We start from the raw sequence: 25,325 nt of genomic DNA, 5'->3' as shown, positions 1-25,325 counted from the left end.
TAGCTGTCCTCCTTTCACCTCCAGCAGTTAGCCTCTAGAGCAGAGGTCAGGGATTAGCGGACCCCGGTTCAGATCCGGACCCACCTGCTGGCTAATCCGGACCCTACCTGATTAAAAACATTTATAAATTACCGCATGTTGTCTGACGACAGTGTCTGACTTCACTTGTGCCGCTTCTCCTACTAATACGGTAAAGCCCTCCAGAGAGTCCTGCACCAGGCTACACGTGATACAAATGATCCAATGAGCTGCTGTCAGTCTGGGTTGCTGCTGCTGCTACTTTTAGACACAGCAGGCAAACCTGTGGCAAGCCGGGCGATGGGAAAGAAGGAGAAGATGATGAGAAAAAGAGAGCAGAGAAAGTGTGGACTGCTGGAAGAACTGAGGTGAACTGGTGAGAGAAAAGTGAAATGGTGCTCAAAGATGACCCTGCACATTTAGAGGACGTTTGGCTCAACCTGCTGCTGTGAAGCAGGATTCTCCACCATGAACAGAATCAAAAATAAATATGGATCCAGGCTCATAATGAGCACCTTGATATGTGCTTGAGAATGGCTTCATTCAAACCCAGGTTTAAAGCCTTGCAGGGCAGCATAAAGCCCACTGACAACATTAAGACAGAAAAAAAAAAAAAAAATAACATTCAGTTCAGGTGTTTTAAAAAAATATGTCAATCAGGAAATCGTCTATATACCAAACTGAACGTTGGAGGTTCTCTACTTCAAAAAACACTTTAGCTTTTACAATGGAAAAATTTTCTATTTTTCATATTTAAATATATATTTATTTTAAAAGTAAATTCACAAAATGGATGCATAAAAACCTAATTTATTTCAATGTTAAATTCTGTTTAAAGTAACAGATTATAATTAAAAATGTCTGTGGACCTTTACTAAGTGTTGATTATCTCTATTCGGACCCTGCTGATTATTAATTGGTTGACCTTGCTCTCGAGGCTAGCCTCCGCATACCGTCGCCTCTTCTTGTTCTGTGTCCCCATAAATCTTCTCCAATGTACCGCAGTCCTCCTTGTGGTCATTCACAGCCCCCATCCACCACCTTCAGCGCTCTGTTTTCCCCAGCAGACGTATCCGATCTACGACCATAACGCTTCGATCCTCCACAGTTAGTTTCAATACTATAATAATAGTTGATTGAACTTTATTGACCTCACATTGGAGAAATGTACCTCTGCATTTAACCATACCCTTGGGGATCAGCAGGCTGCCATGGTGGGGCACCCGGGGAGCAATTGGGGGTTAAGGGTCTTTGCTCAGAGACCCAGAGTGGCAGTTTATGGGAGTGGGCTTCAAACTCACAACCTCAGGTTTCCAAGCTGTTGCTAGCCTGTGTCAGTACTCTGCTTTCCTGGCAAGCTTCTCCGATGCACTGCTGTGAGCTCTCTCAGCTGGTATTCTCACACTGATTTCTGCTGCTGCTGTCTTAGCTCCAGAATGTTCCTCACCTCTGTTTTTCCAGTGATTCATCCCATGTTTAGGCTATTCTGACCAAAAAAAACATGGACCATGTGCAGGAGACAGTAGTTAACATAGATCATTTTATAAATAGTATTTTAGTAGTCTGTGTATGATGTAGAATGTATATATATATTGCCAAAGTCACATTTGAGCATTATGCCAAATTATCCTATCTCCTATCTCATTATAAATACCGTAGCAATGCAAGCATAAAGCTTGAGACATTGAGTTCATAGATGATAATATCAATTATTTCTATGATATATAACATTTCGGTCAGTAAATCCCTAAAATTATTACACATACTTTATCTTTAATGGTACCAAAGAAAAAAATTGTAAATAAAGGGTTGGAACCGTCTGCAAGCAGAAAATCTTTGTGGTTCTTCTGAGAAAAACAAGAATCTATGTGCAGTTTGAAACAGAGTCTGATATGGACGTGAAGTTTACTGTAAAATCATTCTCTTAACATCAAATGTAACCTCTGCATGTTATTTCACAAACAGTTTGCCTCTACAGTAAACTGTCTGAAGGGAGGGTGGATCCTCAGCATTAAGGTAGATACCTCCCTCCTATACCTTTTGTTTCTAGAGAGTTTGGATCAGATTATTAAAATCCTCTGCGATTACTTTTGATGTGAATTTTGCAAAGAGCAGAACTTTCATTTCTTTGGAAACTAAGCATTCAGATGTAGAGCCAGGGGCCAGATAAAAGCTGCTGTGAAATGTTGAAAATTTGTACAACACAGAAGAATATCTGCAGAGCGGAAAGAAAGGAAGGCCTTAGCCTTCTGAAAATACTTTGTATTTGCAGATAAAAGAAATTATTATCATGGTTTAACACTGACCTGACATCAAAGCTCTCATTAAAATCCATGAGCCATATTTTATGCATTTACATTGCAAACTTTGTATGAGTTTGCCTGTGATGTATGTTTTTTTAAATGCAGAAACTGGTGTTGAATCTACTTATAAGAGTTTAACATGCAAATCATCTTAGCACAGGGTGGGACAGAGACAGAACTTCTATAAGTTATATATAGCCAACTTAATTTTTTATATATATATATATATATATATATATATATATATATATATATATATATATGTGTGTGTGTGTGTGTGTGTGTGAGAGTTAGTTTACATTAGCAGTGACTCAATGCACCTGACTCAATGAGTAAACCACGTCACTAACCTGTAGTCAGGCTCTACATGCTTCTGCCCATGAAATTATTTTAGAGTAAGGTTTGTTGAAGCGAAGGAACACACTGGTCCTCAAGGACCGCTGTTCCATCAGATCAGCGTACCCATAGTCAATACGCATATGCAAGATGCCAGATTTGCATTTAGTTTTGTACGAAAAATACACTTTAAACTACCTCAACGGGCGGGTATCTCTTTAGCGACGTCCAAAAAACCCCCAAAAAACAATTTAAGGTCAGATCATCACATACTTCAAAAAACATCAAAAAGTAAGTCACTAAAATGTTTTTTTTTGTACATGTCTAAAGGGATACAAGCCCGCTGAGGTAGTTTAAAGTGTATATTTTGTACAAAACTAAAGGGATAAACTTTAGGGATAAACAGAGATAAACTAAAGGGATAAATGGGTTTTGACTATGGGAATGCTGGTCTGACTGGGTGTGTTCATCAGACAGGACGCCGGAGCTGGAGACCATTGTAGAAAAGAACTTTTATTCATTAATATGGTGGGTACTTTTGACTACAGAGGCAACTACTCTAGCCACAATGTAAACAGGATGTAAAAATTTACTGTATGTTCTTAATTACAATAAAGCACTTTTATCTGAGCAAAGTTGGATTTTGATCAGTCTGAACTATAATACGACAACAGCGACAAAATAAATTCTGTGGTATTTACTGATGTATGCTGAGATTTCCAATGTTACTTTTAAAATACTTTTAATACAATAACATATAGGCTGCACAGTGGAGCAGGGGTCAGCGCTGCAGCCTTGCAGCAAGAAGGTTCCCGGCCCAGGGTCTTGCCTGGAGTTTACATATTCTCCCTGTGCATGCGTGGGTTCTCTCCAGCTTCCTCCCACAGTCCAAGAAAAGGAGTTAATTTAACGGGCTTCTTTAAATTCACCGTAGGTGTGTGTGTGAATTGTTGTTTGTTCAGTTTGTCACTGCGATGGACTGGCGACCTGTCCAGGGTGGACCCCGCCTCTCACCTTTAGACAGTTGGAGATAGGCACCAGCACCCCTCGTGACCCCAGCAGTGATAAGTGTGTCAGAAAATGGATGGATGGATGGATAACAACACATATTTAAAACAAACAAGTGATTAAAATCTATTAATTTATCAAATTAATAAAAAACAAGTTTCAAATAACTGATTTTATATATAACTTGTAGTATCAAAAACTTCCTCAATTTAAAACTCACTAAGAAGTTGAGTATCAGTTACAGCTCAGAATAAATGTGATCAGTTAGTAACAACAGCCTTTTCTTTACCCAGACAAACAGCAATCATTACATGTATGGAATGGCAGGTTGTCCAAGGTTAAACTGCCTACAAGATATGATCCTTGGCTGCCTATTTCATACTTTGAACTATATAATTGGGCCTTCACTTTTCAACCATTAAATGCCTGAATCTGTCCTGATTTACAGGTATCCTGCAGCGGGATAGAGAAGGTTTAGTTAGTCCACATCCACTCAATTAGTACCTAAATTTAAATTACCAGAGTCCAAACCTTAGCTCAGATGCTTATATTTTTGTTGTTGTTGATTGTACCCGCGTGAAAGGCAGGAAAGTTATGTGGCATTCTTTTGTGAAAACATTATTAATAACATGTAACTCCACAACCAAAGGAAACTGGATGATGTCCCTTTACTTTTAAAGTATTTGAGAGGCTTGAAATTATAATTGAAATACTGATTATGGGAATTCTGTTGGTCATATTTTCCTTCCATAAATAATTTCCAGTAAATGCTGAAATACTTAAATACCTCTAATTAAATCGATTGCCATTTAATGTTAACACCTGAATACTGTTTTGGCTTTGCCCCAAAATGAGAACCTTGCTTATGATACTAGCAAGTTGCAGGTGTGTCATAAAAGAAAGAAGAGGTTCTAAGTCATGAAGCTAATGATAAAAAACTCAATGATAATACTTAACATTATTCATAGTGCAGTTCTTTAGTAGTCTATCAGCAGAGCAAAAAAAATTCAACAAAAATAGGGGAAAAACAGTGGAAAGACATGGTTACTCATGAACCACGTCTTGTTCCGACAACTTCTCAATGGGGAAACTATTCCATGGGAATGGGTTGCATGTTCACCGTCCACTGGAGATATTTATTGCTTGTGAAATTTGATCAAAAAACAGAAACAAATTTGTTGGTGTGTTTAGAGATTGAAAGAATAATGGAACATTAACGGTGAGCACAGAAAATGCTTCCCTGCACCTGCACATCGAAGTGCACTTTATAAAAGTTACCTTGGAATGGTGGAGCTGCTAGCACAGCTCAACCCATTCTTAAAGATTTTTCATTAACTATCTTTGAGGAATTTATTAGTTACTTAGGTAAAAATAAGGCAAACAAGAGATATTGCTATAGAAAGGATGTAAATGAAGTGTTAATCCGCTATAGTAGACTCTACATCTGACAGCAACTTATTGCATTTGAACTAATTCACATTCACACTGGGTCAAGTCTGGCTGACTGTTGATCAATCTGGTCATTGATTTCAGGCTAGATCTCTAACTAGGCCTATGATGATACATCAAACATGTCAGGAAAATATAGTTACAGGGAGTGTAAGGCGCAGTCTTTGGTTGGTATGAATTGTGTTGAAAAAAGTTGTCAGGAAGAACATCACTTTTGTGACTTACTTCAAGCTCTATATGTTTTCTGTTTTGGCTCCACCCATCGATAGAATAAGGTGTTCACTGCCGACATACTACTGACGCTAACATTCCTCTCCTGCACAAGATTGAGCTGCCAACGAGACGCCACAAGAGCTCTGAGAAAAATTATGCTAAAATAACCTTAGAGATATTAGCCTCTGGCAACGAAAAGCTACAAGACACAAGGTGTCAGGCTGTTTAAGAAGCTGGAGACTTCACTCTTGACCATTTTTTGGATACTCTACTGCACCTAATTAAGCTGACAAGCAACAGCTTGCAAATGAAAGATAGGGTCTTGATGACTGCAGTGAGCCTTTGCTGATTTCAAGACATTTTCCAGGGCTGCCGTAGACCCACTAGTCTGAGACCCAATGAATTAATAAAAGAAGAACCTTTGATGATGAGAACATTGACCATTAATTTATTCTCACCAGGAGTGAAAGATGCGACAATAAAATGTCTTTATTGACAGTTTACTGTCAGGACTGAAGAAATGTCGGAATGCATACAGAGACATTAAAGATCCTGTTGGTGTTTTATTTGACAGGGATTGTGACTCTGATTTCTACAAACAGGCCAATGTTCTCATCATCATCATCATCATAAGCAGTTGACTTGGATACCTCTTTATCTGATGAGCTGATTCAGTTTAGTTTCTTTTGTCGGTGAGCAAATAAGCAACTTAAGATGCCTGAATTCCTATTCCAGGTTGTGGTGAGGAATGGACTTCAGACGGCCTTTCACAAAGTTTTCTTTGCTGTCAGCAGAGATGGCAAAAGTACTCACTTTCCGTACTTGAGTAAAAGTACAGATACTTGTGTTAAAAAATACTCAGGTAAAAGTGGAAGTACTGATTAAACTTCTTTACTCAAGTAAAAGTAACAAAGTACAGGCTTGTAAATTTACTTCAAGTATAAAAGTAAAAGTAGAAACCACTTTTTTCATGCCGTTGCCTACATTTTAAATGGATGTCTGCCAATAGGACTAGATCTCCGTTGTGTTCATTTTCAATCATCTCGTTGTCCATACTACTATGCTAACGCCACCGCCACCAAGCTGCAATGATTTGCCGCGAATGAATACCGCCAAATCTGTCGATTCATCTTGTAGTGGTGCGTCAAATGCAACGTAGATTCCCATCCAACTAGATTGAATTTGGTATTGATGACGTGAAAAATAATAAAGGTAACTCCATTGCAATGATTCAAAACTAAAGTAACGAGCCAATTTTTTAAACTGTAAGGAGTAGAAAGTACAGATATTTGTGTAAAAATGTAAGGAGTAGAAGTAAAAAGTCGCCATAAAAATAAGTAGTAAAGTAAAGTAAAAATATCAGAAAAATCTACTTGAGTACAGTAACAAAGTATTTGTACTTCGTTACTTCCCATCTCTGGCTGTCAGTCTGTTTCATACTGCCTGAATCCAATTGTAAGGCAGAAAGAACTGTTTTACAAATTAAAAATCTTTCAGAAGAGGCTTTCGGCACTGTTCATGATGGGCATCAAGTCTGAGCTGGTGAGGGTTATTATGGCTAGAGATCGATAGTTTTTTTTTTCCAAGGCTGATATCAAGATAGATTAATTTGACTGACCAATCCTCGATATGTGCTGCTGATTTTTTAGGCCAAATCTTGGAGTTGATTTTTCTTTTCTCTTTTTCCATTTACATGATGGGTTTCAGTTTAAATAAGATGATAAAACAAAGAAAGAAAATAAAATATCAGCCAGATGATGTATGGGTATATCTCTAGTTATGACATTGTTATATTTTCAGTCAACCACATTACAGCATTACTGGTGTGCTTTTTGCATAGGGGAATGCTATACTGCCATTATCTTGAGCCATTATCTGGTTGGGGATGATTTAATTCATTGTTTCATTGCTGTGCTTTGCTATACTGGAAAGGAATATGATCAGAAGGCCTATTTATTTAGCACTTTACTGACAAGTGTGGGATTTCACATACAGGCTTGGCTAGAAGTATAAAATAAAAGGAAGGTGTGTGTGAAGTCGGTCTGGTCAGATGTGGCTGCAGTTTCTCAGGTGTCAATAACTTTATCACCTCCTTTATAGGTTGTTGATCCTAAGGAGTTACTTATCAGGTCCTGCCTTTACCCATAAATTAGAATTTGATCATTAGAATCTGATGTGTCTCCTTGAACCCCAGTCGGCCTCAGCAGATGGCCGCTCACACTGAGTCTGGTTCTGCTGGAGGTTTCTTCCTGTTAAAAGGGAGTTTTTCCTCTCCACTGTCGCCACAAGCATGCTTAGTGTGAGGGATTGCCTTCGATTTAATGAGTCGATGCAATCAACTGGTTTTCCTTAGATAGAAAACATTAAATGACGTGTTGTGAATTGGCACTATAGAAATAAACTGAATTGAATACATATTGATAAAAACAGACACCAAAAAAGGTTTTACACACCGTCTGCTGAACTGCAAAGGCAAATCACTTTGCACTTTCTTTATAGATCCGCTATCACACAAAACATGTTTGCACCTGTTTCAAGACATGCAAACCTTTTGAAGACCAGGCCTTATATCAGAATAATTACCGTTAAAAACATACATGGGACCATTGCTAACAGTTTTTAAAAAAATGCATTATGACACCTGTTACTAGGCAAAATTCTTTCAGTGCAAGCATAAAATGTTGACATTTCGAGGCACCTGCAAATGGTAAAGTAAAATCTAGATGGGCGTCGACCCTTTTGTCAGCATTTATTGGCGTTACTATTTTGGAAGGCATGTTTTGAGAGATGAAAGAAAAAGACTAAAAAGACTAAAAATGTAATAAGATTCCTGCTGAAACTGATTTAAAGAGTATATCAGAATGTGTTATATATATAGCTTTGGCATAAAGAGGTGCAAGAGGGAAGGACATAATTTTTTCAGTTTTTTAATTGAAACAAAGACATTTCCTAAGCAAATCTATGTACATTTAAGTTGCATACAGCATTATTTGAAAACTGAATGACATATCCGCCTAATAATTTTCTTTCCTTTATATGATAAACTTTCATACAAGATCCCTATATAATTATGGTAGCTCTAATATAGATGCATAAAAGACCAAAAATTAATTATACTTTTATTGCAGCATTAGCTCTTACTTTTTTTTATATCTAAACCAAATCCTGAATTTAAGCACATTCATACCCTGGGGGGGATACTATGTTAAGAAATTAGTCATGTAGTTTTTTTTACCCAACAACTAATAATTTATAGATAATGCTTTTTTCTTTACTAGATACGATATTATTTTATTAGATCATGATGCGTCAAAAGGAACTTAATTTGGTAATCCATTACTTCCATTTTTCTTAGGATACCCCAATAAGGCAACAAGGGATTCTAAATGCGTAAAAAACAAGACAAGCAATTTGTTTTCGGACATATGTACTTAAGAAGTAAGAAAGATACTAACCACTCTATAAGACCGTCCATATCTTGGATTATGTGGCTTCTCAGTCATCCAGGACAACCCTTAGTGCTATAAAAGGAGGGTAAACCTTAGAGAAACAGCAGAGAATGGACCCTGGGACAGCTTCCCTGAGGGCTGAAGCCTCAGCATATGGCACGCTTGCTTTACCACCCAACCATGCAGAAACATGGGGACGCATAATATTCTATGGCCATCTTTTAAAAAGAGAATCTCGTTGTCTAAGGGGTATAAGCTGGGACCCTAGAGGGTTCAGTGGAAAACTGCTGGTGTCTCCCTGGAAAATGAAAGTAGGTCATCACTGGGTCTTTTAGCAGGACAATGAACCCAAACATACTATCAAAACTATCAAACTATCAAAACAGAAATGGTTCAGTAGACAATAGACCTTTTTCCATCAAAATGTCTGCCTGCTGACTAAAGACCTGGAGAAAACCTGGGAGGTCAGTTGAAGGGACAGATAAATATCTTTCTCTGGAGGCTTCAAGTTTTATGAAATGCTATAGAAGGAGACCAAGTGCAACATTTCATAAATAAAGGAGGTGTTTTTTTCTCCTTATAGTGGAATAATTTCCCCACTAAAATGGATTTTAGATCACTATAAAGAAAGCTAAAACATAAAAGCAGTTTTAATTTTCCTCATGTAAGACATGCGTAAGGTCTGGCTAGGATTTTTTCTTTCAGATTTCATATTGTTTCCATATTTTTCTGAGCAGGACCATAACACGCTGTTTTAAGATGAATGTGATGTGAAGAGGTGTGAAGAAAACACAGATCTACAGTGTGACGTCTCTTCTTAGAGGTATTTATTCCAGTTTGATGCAGCCAACAGTACCGGTCTCACGTGTAAACCATCATGCCCAGTCCGCTTAATCACTCCTCACATCTGTTGCTTCAGCGAGCATCACAAAAATAATGATCTCTCCCTCGGGTCACATTATCAACACTCAAAGCATACAAACTTTTATTTACTATTTTTACAGTTTATTTAAAGCATTCATTCTCTGCTCCGTCCATCCACCCCTCCGTTCGCATTCACACACAAACACTGTACAGAGTTCAGAGGCTGCTCGCCCAAACCTTTCATAGTCTACTAGTCTTAAAGAAGCAGATGAGTACCCTTGTTTTAAGCTGAGGCTGAGATGATTTGTTCTAAAATATTTAATGCAAAGAACCTCTTTTCTGTTTCTCAGGAACATAAAGAGGGAAGAAAAAGGAGACAGAAGACATCACAATAAAAATGGCCAAAATATTTCTCCCCATGTGATTTACTGGTGTCTATCTCCTTTAAGTTAATAAACATCTAAAGCCAAGCTGAGGTTAAGTCCACTGTTTGGTTTTTGTCTGTCCGCCCAGGATGAGGTCATGACAGGAGTGACTATAAGCGATAAGATTTACAGTACAGCACATACAGATCCTGTTCAGCATCATAAAGCTTCAATACTGATGCCTTATCTGTAATACAGTCAGTTTAAGCTGCATCCATCTGCTTCCTTTAGCCTCAGTCTGTGCAGAAGGTTGCTCGATCCGCAGGTTTAGAGGAAATCCAGTGCCGGGACTAGGAGGATGCCACCTTCGCAGAGAAGAGGCACAAATGCAGCTGCAGGACAAAGAGATACTAAAAAGTGCAAAGAGTCAAAGTTTATTTGGTCATTCCTCTGGAGGAGCAGGAGTCAACATTGCTCAGATGTTTGACTTTGACCAGCAGTGACAGGATGGATCGAGATGAAGCCGAGCAGATCCAGGTTTTTTTTTTGTATTTATTTATTTTCTGTTAAGGCAGGGCTGCCGGGTCAGCTAGAGCTCTGCTTTGGTGTGTAGAGGAAACGATCCTGGTGTCTACCTGCCAAAAATGTTTTCATACTCCAGCAATATAAGCTCCACTATCTGATTCTGATAAACCATGTTGAAAGCCATGTTCAGGGTCTCGGTTTCTGGGCGGAGTAGCGTGGGGCCGAAAACGATGGCCACGCTCTGAGTGGTCATTCGGTTTTCCTCACCATGGTCGATAACTCTGGAGAAAAAGAAGAAAACAATCGGTGTACATCAGGATGTCCTCATATTTCTATAATTAATTATCACTGTAATCTACTCTCTTTCTGGCTTTTGTAGCCTTTTTTAAAAGGTATTTCTTTGTACTATGACTGTCTTTGAACTCGTGACCGTTGTTGATTTGCTAATTCTACACACAAGGACATTTTGATGAAAGAGAAAACCAGTAAAAAAAAAAAAAAAAAACACATAATGGACAAGATGTGAAGAGTTAACCAAAGAAATAAGGGACAAGATATGCAAAATGTTTGGTTTGGCCAAAAATGCCGCTAGCAAGAACTTTGGTGAACAACTCTCATCTATAGTTGTGGATGTAGTTTAAATAAATTAACCAAATGTGGTCAATGAGATTAGCACACAGCAGAGCATGTTAGGGGAGCATGGAGCGAATGGTGGAGCGGAGCGGAAGAAATATGGTGGAGCTCAGAGCGGTTTTCAATTCAAAGGACGGAGCAAGGATTTTGCTCCGATGCGTTCACAACGTCAATTAAAAATGTTAGGTTATAAAATTCGTAAGTCTATGTTTCAACTTTACCATGGAATCGCCAAGATGAGGTTTGCATATTATAAGTGGGATAAAATATCATAAAGACATACACTAACAATACAGAATGGGTTTCCATAAAGTGATTGTTGTGGTAAGAGCCTGTTATTGAAAATGGATCGCATACATGAATTATACGCTATTATCTCATTTGCAATGGGATGCGAAGTCACCTTTTTTTATGTAGTCTAGTAAAATAAATTCATAATTAAATAGGAAACGTGGGGCAACATGAACGGAGCGAGGTGTTACGTTCACAGCTGGGAAACAGTCAGAGTAGCAGGAAAATTAAGGAGATAGCAGAGCGGATTTTGAGCGGAGCTTCCTGGTGCAACTTTGAGTGGTGGAGCGAATGAGCGAACTTCCTCCTGAGCAGGATGCGCAGCGCTTCGCTCACATGCTCAGGTACACAGGTACATTAGAAACATCTAAATGATTCAGGGACGGTTTGGAAGACACAAAGATAGAGTATGACCCAGAGAACCTCACACCCTCTGTTTAGTACAGAGAACATTGTGATTTCAGATACTTTTCCTGGGGTTCAGAACAACATTCACTCCAGGCTGGTGCTGAATATGGAGCAGCTGAGGTACAGGCATGCAGCAAAAAGTCCCTTATGCTGCAACCAGGCTGTCCCTGCTAAGGCTCCAGCTGCAGAAATGAAGCTCAGGAGGAAAAGACTCTCACAGGTTCACCTTCTTTCCACTAGTAGTCGAAGAAAACTCCTTTTTAGCACACATAAATATCCTATTCATCATCTGACAGCCGCTCTGTTTCTGTTTGGAGTTCTTGTTTTCTCTAGTAACATTAACCAAGGTTGGTGGGTTGATTTTATTCTGAAATTCACCAGACTTTTTCCTGTCTTGATCCCGGCCTTTTCTGTTTGAAGTGAAATATTCAGGAGATTGATGTGGAAGCGGCTGCGGCGTCTGACCAAACCTCCTTTTTGTGGAAAGGCTTTGTTGACCCACACAGCCTCGGTAACTGCACGCTCACTGCTAGTGGCTGAGGTTAGGGTACACATTGATTTTTATGATTTGGCTCCTTGGGGCGCCAAATTCCATGAGCCTGGTGTGACCATTTCTCCCAGGGTGACCTTATAGGGTCTCGTTTAGCTCTATAATTTGGCCTCTTTTAGAAATTCCCAATCAGGAAACTTCTTTAAATCATCTTTTGTCAGACAGACAACTTTGTATATTCAGGAGCAGGGAATAAACCAACATATAAATTGAAGAGGAGGGGTGCTGGCTGGTACCTTAAAGACACATTGCCATGGAAACAAAAATAATTATAAAGAATACCTGGATATACAGAGAAAAATTATACACGTTTATCCCTTTAGAATACATGGACAAGGAGCTTTGAGCTGCCAAAGACAAAGTCACATTTTTAGGAATAAAATACACAGGCATAAAGTCCAATTTTTACATAATCCCTTATATCGTTGATAGTTTGGGTTGACACTTAATCACACTTTATTAGATAATCATTTGCCCCCTCTCCAACAGACTAATTGGACTTTAAAATACCAAGAAACAACAAGTATTGAATGTTAATGCCAACATAAAATCAAATGTAACAAACTCCAATGATTTTAGGACAAAGGAACAGTTAAAGAAAGACACAACACGAATGGTTAAGTTAGCATTTCTGGGATTCCACACATCTAGCATGCAGAAATTCCTTAAGATAAAGGTAGATATAAGGAGCAGAATGAAGAAAAGGGGCAGCAGGAGGAAAAATAAAGACACAAAGTGGTAAAGAAAGTGGAAATGAATCAAGACAAACAAAAAAAGATGGAAGAAAGTGCTCAAAGAAAGTAAAGCAGAGACAGGATTTTCAGAGTGATAAGGAATTAGGCTCTATTTTCATCTGGAAAGCACAGGAAAATTATTCCAACCCTGAATTTTATTCCAAAATGAGACAAAAACATTCCTGACAGCATTAAATGAAATTTAAGACATGATGCATTTTAATATTCTTGACAACAGATTCTTTTTCCAGACAAAAACAAGCTGTAGAAGGTGTGACTTTTCTTACTTCCTGAGGTGTTTGAAGAGCGCCTGCATGGTGTCGTGGTTGGGCTTGGGCAGCTGTCTCACCAGCTCTTTGATGGCCTGCACCCGCTGCTTGTAGTCTGATATTTCTGCAGAAGAAGAGAAAGGCAGAATAAATCAAAGGCTGGATCCACCTCAGAGTTAATTTTGGCTGCAGCACAGACGATGTTTCGGACAGACTTTTCTTTCTCATGTTGCACCAACATGTCAGTGAAAACTGGACTCTCAAAACATCAGCAAAGAAAGTCTCAGAGAAACAATTACTGAATATTAAAAACCTTTTAAACATAAAAGACATGGTAGGATGTTAAAAACACAGGCTGGAGAACAATTTACTCAACTGGTACAAACCAAGATATATCTGCTAAAAAGGAACTCGGACACATTAAAGCCACAAACTGGTTTATTTTATGAGTTAGAGCAGCACAAAGATGTGGTTCATTATCAAGTGGAAGGAAACCATGAATTAAAAGGAAACCAGTGTTTTCTCTCTTAAGAATGTGCTTAAAGGAAACATGCTTCTGCATAGGATCTTGCACACACCATCCCCCACAATAAAACATGGTGGTGGCAGCATCATTAAGCTGGTCGGGGTGACTAGAGGACGGATGGAGCTAAAAACCTGTACTGAGACCTATGCAACCTCCATCTTATATCTGATTGTTCCTTATGCTCCTAACAGAGCACTTCGCTCTCAATCTGCAGGTTTACTAGTGGTTCCTAGAATTTCTAAAAGTAGAATGGGAGGCAGATCTTTTAGGCTCCTCTCCTGTGGAACCAACTACCAGTTTTAGTCCGTGAGGGAGACACCCTGTCTACTTTTAAGGCTAGGCTTAAAACTTTTCTTTCTGATAAAGCTTATAGTTACAGGGGCTGTGGTTACCCTGAGCTGTCTCTATGGTTATGCCGCTATAGCCTTAGACCGCTGGAGGACATAGAGAACATTTTTCATCATTGTGCTTCATCTATCTCTATTCTACCACTCTGCAGAACTTTATGTTCTCTCTGCTTTCTTTCATAGTAGCTTCATCTGGTCTGTCCCCTGTTTGGCTGTGACGCCATCCTGGAGTCAGCTGTCATGCTGCCATCAACACCTTTGTTTCTGGATGATGGAGCTCGGCCTGTTTGTCAGTGTTGTCCTGTTTCCCTGACTGTGACTGGCTGGATGTGCTCTCTTTCATCTTCTGACATGGGGGCTGGCTCGGAGCTCGTCTGCCTGGCTGTGCGTTTCCTGGACAGGGAGCTGATTGACAGCTGCTTTTTGTATCTCTGCTTCTGTCTCCTTGAACCTCAGTCGGCATCAGCAGATGGCTGCTCACACTGAGTCTGGTTCTGCTGGAGGTTTCTTCCTGTTAAAAGGGAGTTTTTCCTCTCCACTGCTGCTACAAGCATGCTTAGAGTAAGGGGTTGCCTTCAAGTCAATGATTCGATGCAATCAACTGGATTTCCTTAGATAGAAAACTTTGAACCAATTTGACTGCATGATCTGGTTGAACTGTAAAGTGCCTTGAGATGACATGTATGGTGAATTGATGCTATATAAATAAACTGAATTTAATTGAATTTATCAGAGAACTACATGTCGGAGCAAATCTCCGGTCCTGCTGTATAATGTAGAGGAAAGTTGCCACCAGTACAGAGCTTGCTCATTATTGGCAGGTCTTTACAAAGCGGGACCAGAACTTCCACACATGAAGAGCATCATTGCTCTATTTTATATCCCAGAAAACATTGAGAAGAGACAATTTTCTGCAAAACAGGCAGCAGAAGACTGTTGCAAACAGAAAGCATTGTTCTGAGATGATGTGTCTTGCCAACAGGGAAACATCCTGATGTTGGAATTGCTTCTATCGAGTTTAATCCCAATAAATCCAAACCACAATGTCCTCGAAGAACAGCTTCTCCCAACAATTTAGTCACCGTGTAAAGATGAGCTGAGAGTTTCGCAGCATGCTGGACCTCTGTGCCACAATTCTTCACTTTTGATATATAAAAAAGTGTAATAATTTATACTGAACATTCAGAAGATGTTATGAAAATGGACCAAAACTCTTAATTTTGAGTCTACTTATAAATTCAGTGTTCGTGATGAAGATACTTTCATCATTAAAGACAACATTTGTCTCCAAGGAAAGACTGTGAACCAGTTACGGTCCGCCGGCCTGTCATATTTAGCTGCAGGGGACAGTGAGTGCATGTACAAGCACAGAGGTTAGCCGCGTGTCACACGTACTGATGCCGCTGACGAAGTCGCTGAACAGAGCGTAGGTGAAGAGGGGCTCGGGCAGCTCCCTGAAGAACATCTTCAAAGCCCCAGTGATCACATGGATGTCCTCCCACTTCCCGTCGCCAAGGTTCACCTTCTCATCTGCAAAAACAAGCGTCCTTTAAAGCCGCTGCTCTGCAGGGCCTCTTTAAGCATCTCACAGGAAACACAGACAGTTTCAGGGTAACCCACCGTGATTGACAGCAAAGCGTAGCTTTTGTATGACCGCCAGGTTCCCGCTCACTCTATACAGCCCGTCTATATACAGACCTGGAGAGAGGTCAACGACAAAAACAGATCAGAGTCTGTAAGACATGAGAAAACAAACCCAGTCCTCTTTAACAACACACAGAAACTAGGTCCATTCCTTAACACTGACCGTTATTCTCCACGTGATCGATGCACATCTTGACAAAGGTCGGCACCGTGCTGTTCTCCTGCTGACACAGACTGGACAGGCTGCAGCCAAAAACCTGATCTGAAGACAAAAGTGGAGGTAAAGGATTAGTATGTTGCAGTTTCTCCTCATATGCAATAAAGATCAGCTAAATAAAAGTCTTCATACATTCCTTCTCCTTATCAACACACTTTTCCAATCAGAAGTTAGCATCCACTCATCCTGGGCATAAATGTTAATTAATCTGAATATTTTCTACATTTATAAAACGGGACTCTTTCTCTGGGTTTGGCTTCTTTTCATCCTACAACTTCAAAAGATTTGGTGCTGAAATAACTTTGCAGATCTATAAATACTGACTTCACTGTGTACATCCATTTAATTACATGTCTTCTGTCCAGTAATTGTAGTTGAGAGGCAGGGTCCACCCTGAACAAGTCACCTGTCCATCACCACTTACTCTACTGACATAGGTAACTCTTTTTAACACCATGCTGTATAAAAATCATTTTCAAAGCATTACTCCTATCCATCTAAAGAATAATAAGATCAGTCCATGACCTTTTATTTCAGTATCTAAGCTGGAGCTTCAAAGGTTCGCAGATTGTTACAAACTTAATACTCAAGCCCCTTTTAATTCAAAGGATAATACTTTAGGTGATATGCTTGAAATTTTGATTAAATCTGTGTTTTAATAGGATCCAAATCACAAAGCGAAACCACAATACGCTGATAATGTAATGTCAAGAACAGGGTTTATACAGGAATGAGTAGCTCTTATTTAATGTTTTCTAATGCTCTTCCAAATAATTTTAATGCCATCAACAAATACCCGTGATTCTCATATATACACGGCAAAATCCTTCGTCATCTTTACCGTCGACAGACTGCAGCCATGTTCCGAATTTCTCGTTTTCCAGCCACTTTTCTTTGAATTTTCCCTTTCTCTAGCTTTTTCTCCGCCTCGAGCTTCTTTTCTGAACATACGGCTTTACGATCAACCGGAAGCAGTTACGCGCAAATATATTGTGATATAATGTATCTGACAAAATTGTTTTTATAAATGTTTTTTGTTTTATAAAGCATTTTAAATGCCATGATAATCAAATTTTATGAATTTTAATGCCAATTAAGGCCTAATTTAAAAAATAACAATTTAATGTCTGATTTTTAATAACCTGCAGCAACCCTGCAGTAATCAAACCTGTTTAAAGAAGCCATTGTTAATCAATCAGTTAACATTACCCCAGTACGTTTAATTAAAAATTTGTGAACTGAATAAAAAGCTGAATCCTTTCCAGGAAACCAACCAAATGCGCTTCTACAGGGTAGTCAAATATAGAATTATACTAGCAATTTACAAATGGTATGTGATTTAGGTGTAAGTTGTCAAGATGTGTTTAACAAAAAGTATAAAATATTGGACACTTTGTGAGTTACGTTAAAATCATGATTAAAAACACAAGAAAATGTGCACCAAATATTTTACTTTTGAATAATCAGTTTTTTGTTGTTTCAAACAAAAAAATTATAATAAACTTTACAAAAACATAAATTAGAAGCCTCAAAATGATATGGAGATAAATACCCTTGGTGACCAGAGCTGGATGCATTTCTAAATCTGTCTCAGCAGTCTCAACCAGAGGTCACGGATTAGCGGACTGCGGCCCGGATCCGGACCAAACTGCTGGCTAACCCAACCTGATTTAAAACATTTATAAATTATCACATGTTGTCCAACGGCAGTGTCTAACTTCACTTGCACCGCTTCTCCTGTTAATACGGTAAAGCCCTCCAGAGCGTCCGGCACCAGGCTACACGTGATACAAATTAGCCAATGAGCTGCTGTCAGTCTGGGTTGCTGCTGCTGCTACTTTTAGACACAGCAGGCAAACCTGTAGCAAGTCAGGCGATGGGAAAGAAGGAGAAGATGATGAGAAAAAGAGAGCAAAGAAAGTGTGGACTGCTGGAAGAACTGTGGTAAACTGGTGAAAGAAAAGTGAAATGGTGCTCAAAGATGACCCTGCACATTTAGAGGATGTTTGGCTCAACCTGCTGCTGTGAAGCAGGATTCTCCACCATGGACAGAATCAAAATAAATTTGGATCCAGGCTCAAAATGAGCACCTTGATATGCGCTTTAGACAGAGGTGTCAAGTAACAAACACTTCTTTACTGTACTTAAGTACATTTTTAGGTATCTATACTTTACCCCATTACTTATTTTTCTTCCTACGTCTGACTTCTACTCATTACATTTTCACACAAGTAGCTGTACTTTCTATTCCTTACATTTTAAAAACAATCGTTACTCTTGCTTCGGTTTAATGCAGAGGTCACGGATTAGCGGACCGCGCCGCCTCTCCTTTTACCGTGCAATCCCACATCCTCCGTCATTGCTCTGCCCCGCAGCGCTCCAGACCCCCTGACCAAAGCAACGCCTACAGCCTCCACTGTTCCACTGCTGCGTTCCGACTTATCCTCCGTTCTTGCGGAGAGCATGTGCGATATCATCATTAAATTCGTAGGAGCAAAACATGCAGAGATGAACGCTTTATTTAATATGACATAAAAAAACTCCCCATCAGCATCCAGCATATGTGCGGTTTCTGATGGAGATGATAAATCTGCTTCCTGGTCTGTTGAAGTACCAATAGTTTGCATCCAATCTTTTAAATAAATGGTGTTCGTTTTTTGAAAAATATAAGAGAATTATGCTCTAATTTATAATTATTATCGATCTGTTGTTACTATATTTTAATTTGACCGGATCTTCTCGCCGTTCTTTCTCTGTTTGGTGCGATTGCAATAGCGGATCTTGACCCGCCGGACCGGAGCGCAGCCTGAACATTTAGCGTATGTTTGGCTCAACCTGCTGCTGTGAAGCAGGATTCTCCACCATGAACAGAATGAAAATAAATATGGATCCAGGTTGATGCATAAAAACCTCATTTTAAGTTAGTGTTAAATTCTGTTTAAAGTAACAGATTATAATAAAAAATGTCTCCAGACCTTCACTGGTTGTTGATTTTCTTAATTCGGACCCCACTGATTTTTAATTGGTTACCCCTGGTTTAAATTGTTTTTATTGATGACAGTTTATAGCAAACTCAATAACAAAGCCTCATGTGGTAAAAACGTAGGAAAGCCAAAATTTAACACCAAAACAAAAAGTCAGAACAAAACCCGGATACAGATTTTATCATCTAATGATAAAAAACAACATAAACACAGGGTTTACAGCGCAGAGAGAGAATGAAGTGTGAAACCTTGGATGTATCCTTTGTCTCTGACGTTCTGCAGGGTGGGTCGGCGGGCCAGGAACTTCTTCAGCTTGTGCCGAGTCTTCTTGTTGTCTGTAGCCTCCACGCTAGCCAAGGGCTTCATGGCTGAGGAGGAGAAATGTGAAAAGGTAGTCACCGCCCGCCGCAGCACATTAGTCGCCATGGCTGAGTGTTTCTGTCGAACGGACACTGATAAGCAGCTGTTTTATAAAGCATGCGTCTGGCTAAATGAGTCCATGAGGTGCTGCTGGACTTTGTGCTTTCGTTTCTGATCATTTAAAGCTTGTTTACGGTCCAAACCGTGTCAGAGGAATCATGCTCAAATGTTTTAGACTTTTTATGCCACACTTTTCCTGCATTGGTGCTCTAACCTTTGTCTTTCTTGGAGAGCCTTTGGTCTTTCTCCTTGTCCTGCTTCTCTGCACCAGGTGACTCGGGCATGTCCTCCTCAATGGCCTCATCAGACTCACAGGCCTAAAACATACAAGCAGAAAGGAGGAAATAAGATAAGGTAGGTTGTAAAGGTTCCTCTGTTTGTTCTTTGGTCTCTCTGAAGGGGAGATCGGCAAGTTTAAGCTAATTTCACATCAGTCAAATGTTGTAAACGAAGGGTTTCCGCCCTTAATGTAACTTAATAAGGCTTACATTCTTTGATGTTATCAAGTTCAGTTCACAGCAGGAAACTGAGAGTAACATTGTTGACATGGACAAAATTTGGACTGAAATTTGGATTGGAATGTATTTAGACTGAAAAACCAAAAATCATTGGATATTGCTGTAAGTATTCAGAATAAAACAGCTGATCAGTTGAAAAATGTGTAATTTAAAGATGCCTATTGGAATATTTTTGATGGAATCTAGCTACAAAAAGTGGAAATGTGTCATGTTGACATTGGGCTTAGAGGTTAGTTTGCCTCATTCAGAATAACTTGATCCTGTCAAGCTTCAAGCTAAGAGCTATATGTGTATATATATTTTATCTCTTTTTATTCTTATTTTTTATCTTTATTATATTGTATAGTTGGATGTGTGTATATATCATGTAAAACTGTAACTGGAGCGTGTAACAAAAGTAATTTCCCTCTGGGATTATTAAAGTATTTCTGATTCTGATTCAACATTTATGCTGATCAGATTCTCAACAACCATTTAATTCCCATCCTGCTGAAACTGATCACATTAATCCATCTGGCATGTTTAGGGGACACATTCTTGGTCCGATCTGCCATTTATTTTTATTGCCTATGCCAGTGTAAATGTAGTTACTCCATGGGAACAAGTATTTTAGTTGGGGTGGGGGGAGGGTAAAGACTCGGTCCTCACATATGCACTGATGGAGTCCTGCAGAGCCTTTAGCCACTCATTCACCACACTGTCAGTTTCAGACCAGAGGAGCAGCTCCGTGCCATGGCGGATCTTCAGCTGCGGGCGGAAGATAGGGTAAAAAAAGAAACATTAAAAAAATCTTTAAGCCAACTTAAAAAAAATCTAACATGAGAATATTTCTGTTCAGCTTAAAAAAATATATAATCTCTACTTTTTCTGAAAAAAAAAAAAAAACATTTTCTTTTGAAACAGTAAAACAGTAAAAGTTTGTTATATTTCGAGCTGCTCCTTCCTAAGATGAATCTCAATGAACAAGAAAATAATGGAAATATTTATACATTTCATCTATTTAATTAATAAAATCTCTTATATTTTCAGTTTTTATTACTGAGAATTTTGATAATTTTTGCCTAAACTATTAGAAAAAAAACCCACATATTAACTTTGGAATATTAGCATACAACATAAAACTCCTAAAAACGATATAGCCGTTTGCATAAACAACTGCATCTATTGGGATTAACATGGAGGTGATAGGCCTGAAGCTCTGGTCTTTGTAATATTCGTATTTTCATCTCTGATATTGATGCTTTCAGCAGTGTGGAAAATCCTGCTGTAGAGTTCAGCAAAATCAATTTCCAAATGAAAAACATCATTAGTTCTCATCTGCAATCAGGACTTTGGAGCAGCGAGTATAATTAGATGCTTTCAGGAGGAATTTAATGATAGGAATGTGACAGAAGAAGCACTGTATGTGTGGACACCTTTTCCTACCACATTTTGTTTTCCTTCCACTTAACTTTCCATTGATATGCTTTAATATACATCACAATGACAGCCAGCTTCTTCAGTAATGGCTTGTTTCCATGAGGAGGCATCCATTACTGACTGTTGGTTTATTAGCTGTTTTTTCATTGATTGTGCAAGATCAAAAAATTTTGTGTCAAATATCATTATTTTTTTAATGCTATCAGCTTATACTTTACATTAATCTTTAAGTGAATTTCATATTAATCAAAATAATCAGAAATAAACACTTAAAAAAGTACATTTTATGATATTTCAATATCTTTATAGCAGCAGTGTGTAAAGAAGGGAATCAGTTTATTTTCTTTTTTAAAGATCACAATATCAACATTTTTCTTTCACACAATTAAGCAAAGTTTTATTGGTGTTGGTATAAAAGATATAATTATGTAATTCTTAGAGTAATGTCATGCAATTTTTTTAAAAAGTTAAGCAAAGTTGGATTTCTGGGCCAACATTAAAATAAAACAGTGCCGTGTTTGGAAAACTAAGTATCTGTTAGGATATAAAGCCAAGCAGGCAGGGCCTGCTTAATAATATTTCAAGGAGAAACTACCTCAATGCTTTAGGAAGGGATTTATAGAAGAGTGTTCAAAATATTCAAGTCCGTCCCTGAACAGAAGGCAAATTCAGTTTACAGCTGGAAAACATTTAGGTCATTACAGTCTTATTAGGTGTGCAGATTCAACTCAAGGTCAGAGAGTGACAGCAATGCTAAAAAAAATTATAAGGAAAGTAAGAGTGCCTTTTTAGACTATTTTCCTTAGAAAGCTTAAAGCAGAGATATTGAACTGCAATGCAGAGAGCCATTTTTATGCATATCAGCATTAAGACCTTATACCAAATAGCACAGAGGTAGAAGGTTAAAGCTGTTTCCTTTGCTTCTGCAGATTAGAGTAACTTGGAGTCACTGTGAAGACCCTGAGCTCCTCTGTACACCAAAACATTCTCAAAATCAGTGTGAGGGTCATTGGCCTCGAATGGCCCATAAAGAATCAACAACAGGACAATGAACCCAGTAACCGCAGCATGTCTACCACAGAAAGGCTGTTAAAAAAGAATCAAGGAGTTGAAATGGTCCAAAAGAGACACAACAAAATCCCTACTTAAAGGCTCCAGAAGAGGCGGTTCTACAAGCTCTTCAGTCATGGGTTGTTCTTAATTATTCCACAGCAGAGCATTTGAACGGAGCGCCGCACAATTCCCGCTCCCCGGTCAGGAGGATGTTCGCTCATTTGCTCTGCCACTCAAAGCTTTCCCAGGACGCTCCGCTCAAAATCTGCTCCAGGTTCACTCAAATTTTAGGATAAGGCATTTTTTTTTGACATTTTTCCTTCATGTAATGATGCCAGGGCCCTGAGACACACGGCGTTTGATTTAATGATGTGACCGATACATGTGTATTGTCTTATTTAAATTACCGCACTGTTTCCCAGCTGTGAACGTAACACCTCGCTCCATTCATGTTGCCCCGCGTTTCCTATTTAATTATTAATTTATTTTACTAGACTGCATTAAAAAAGGTGACTTTGCATCCCATTGCTAATGAGATAAAAGCGTATAATGCATGTACATGTGCGATCCATTTTCAAAAACAGGCTCTTGCCACAACGATCACTTTATGTAAACCCACTCTGTATTAAGTATAGTTAGTTTTTATGATATTTTATCCTACTTTTTATCACACTTAAATCAAATAAATGCTATTTTACAAATTTTCATAATCCAACATTTTTAATTGACGTTGTGAGCGCATCAGAGCGAATATTTCTTCCGCTCCGCTCCACCGCTCGCTCCGCTCACATGCTCTGGTTCCACATACAGATTCTTTCTTTTGGTTTAATCTAGAATGACTTCATGCATCTGTAGTTTCACTGCTTTTTTCTTTCAAAAACAGACTTTTAACACAGAAAGAATCATTTTGGTTTCCTACCTCGAGAACATTCTTCTTGCTGGATTTTTCCTTTGGGGCCCAGTCCACTGAACCCCCCTTGAGATCCACAGTGAACTCTGGTTTGGACTGACTGCCTCCAAACTGCAGAAGAAAAAGATAAAAGATACACTTTTGAACAGCTGGATTTCTCACAATGCTACCGTGTGTGTAAAGGAGAAGAAAAGATGGTCAGCATAATTTGCATATTTAAAGCTCTGAGTCAATGTTCTTGCTGTCAGAATTAGTTTTTCACGACCGAGAAACAACAAAACAATTATTTGAATACAGGCCCAGCAGGAAGCGCGCCTCCAAACATGGCCCCCAGTAAACACGTCATTATAAAGATGTACTTCAATCACAGGCTTCTGATTGATTGATGCTTTTTGGAAAACTGTGGTTTTGTTTTGATAATAAGAACAGTAAAAATAACAGCAGTTAAACTGTTCATGTTTTTTTAACAAAACTCTGACTTGATTGCTGCTTGATGTTGAAAAGGTTTCACACATTCAGCTAAGCATTCCTGATTTTGTTAAAACCTGAGGTGTGGGATTGGAGTCTATCAGCAGCAACCATAAGATGAGAGACGGATCTGGGACAGATCCGCAGTCCATCATGGAGACATATGATGAATAATCATGCATGTGTGCACTCAAACCAACTCAACAATTGAGTTTTTGAACTGTGGAAGGAAGGTTCACAGGCTTTTAGCCAGCAATGTGTACGGGCGTACATTGTATGCCGTTTACTAAAAAATGACAAATGCTACACCTTGTTTTTTGAGTTGTACAGCTTTTGTATGCCCCAATTTTCCCTTGAAAACTTAGCTTAAATTTTCACAAGCAGCATTTCTGCTGCTAGATGCGTCACATCAACCAATCAGAGAAGCTGATCTGGGAGCTGGCAGGGAGACAGACACAGCGCTGCTGATGTAGATTCCTATGATCAATCGCCTGAAACAGTTAATTAACGCCTAAATTAAATTACAATGTTGAAACGTGCGGGCAAAATATGTAAATTTTTATTATTCTGGTACTTGCAGTTTGTGCCATATACAAACTCCACGAACAGTAGGGAAAATCCCCATGAGGTGAAATTGTTTGAAGCAGCCATTGCTGCCAGCGCACCGTTAGTATGTGGTGGTCTGTGCGGCTCCTAGAGCGAAATAATATTTTAATGCAGGACTGTAATCTCGATGAACTGAATGCAAAGACGATGTTTAGAGGCGGACTTTCTCGCTTAAAAATATATCAAAACTACTTTTTACACATTTAACACAGCGAATGTAGCAAAGCCGCTCTCTGGCATTGAACACATGAGCATCAGACGCATCTCTACACAAGCGCGTCTGATCTTCATGTGTGCAAGCTTCAAAAATGAAGCAGCAGAGGCTTTTTGCTGCTCAAATCGCAGTGTGAACGTAGCATTACACATTCTGATTATTGGAATGAACCTATGAAACATGATACTATGTCTGAAAATGATCTCATGTCTTCCTTATGAAATTTCCCCTCTAGTCAAGCACATATACTTTCTATTATCAGGACAAAAATAGTGTTAGAATAAAGTCAAAAAGTTCGGTGCCTTCCATCAAAATTATGAATTTCTAGAGGAGGATACCCTCGAATGCAAAGCCTAAAGATGTGATACACCAAGGGGTACACCCTATGAAATATTCCTGTATAAAAGCCTGAAGGCAGAGTACCCAAGTTACCAAGAAAAACCATTGATTGTAACAGACAACATGCAAACAACAGGTAGGAGGGGATCTGAATTTAGAGCCCTCTTTATAAGAACAATTAATTTAAGTAATATTAAAGTGCAAAAGTCTCTTTTTTTCTTTCGATTTTCCTTTAAAGCAATCTT

At 38.8% G+C, this 25,325-nt stretch overlaps 1 protein-coding gene across 9 annotated transcripts in view; it reads right to left on the bottom strand.

Annotated features, from left to right (window-relative positions):
* Positions 1 to 9,586: 9,586 nt before the first annotated feature.
* Positions 9,587 to 25,325, bottom strand: part of LOC119787140 (rho GTPase-activating protein 12-like) — a 99,782-nt gene continuing 84,043 nt past the window's right edge. For all 9 annotated transcript variants that reach the window (XM_038290786.1, XM_038290789.1, XM_038290787.1 and 6 more), the window contains 9 exons: positions 23,463 to 23,564; positions 20,720 to 20,818; positions 19,768 to 19,870; positions 19,382 to 19,501; positions 16,096 to 16,194; positions 15,909 to 15,986; positions 15,684 to 15,818; positions 13,434 to 13,539; positions 9,587 to 10,811 (listed from right to left, as the gene is read on the bottom strand). In XM_038290786.1, coding sequence (XP_038146714.1) covers positions 10,637 to 10,811; positions 13,434 to 13,539; positions 15,684 to 15,818; positions 15,909 to 15,986; positions 16,096 to 16,194; positions 19,382 to 19,501; positions 19,768 to 19,870; positions 20,720 to 20,818; positions 23,463 to 23,564 — 1,017 coding nt within the window. In that variant the 3' untranslated portion in view covers positions 9,587 to 10,636. The remainder of the gene's footprint in view (positions 10,812 to 13,433; positions 13,540 to 15,683; positions 15,819 to 15,908; positions 15,987 to 16,095; positions 16,195 to 19,381; positions 19,502 to 19,767; positions 19,871 to 20,719; positions 20,819 to 23,462; positions 23,565 to 25,325) is intronic.

Source organism: Cyprinodon tularosa, unplaced genomic scaffold, assembly GCF_016077235.1.
Source record: "Cyprinodon tularosa strain WSP-4 unplaced genomic scaffold, ASM1607723v1 ctg289, whole genome shotgun sequence".
Taxonomy (NCBI): Eukaryota; Metazoa; Chordata; class Actinopteri; order Cyprinodontiformes; family Cyprinodontidae; genus Cyprinodon; species Cyprinodon tularosa.
Note: the sequence above shows the minus strand (reverse complement) of the source record. Positions and strands in the feature narration are given on the sequence as shown.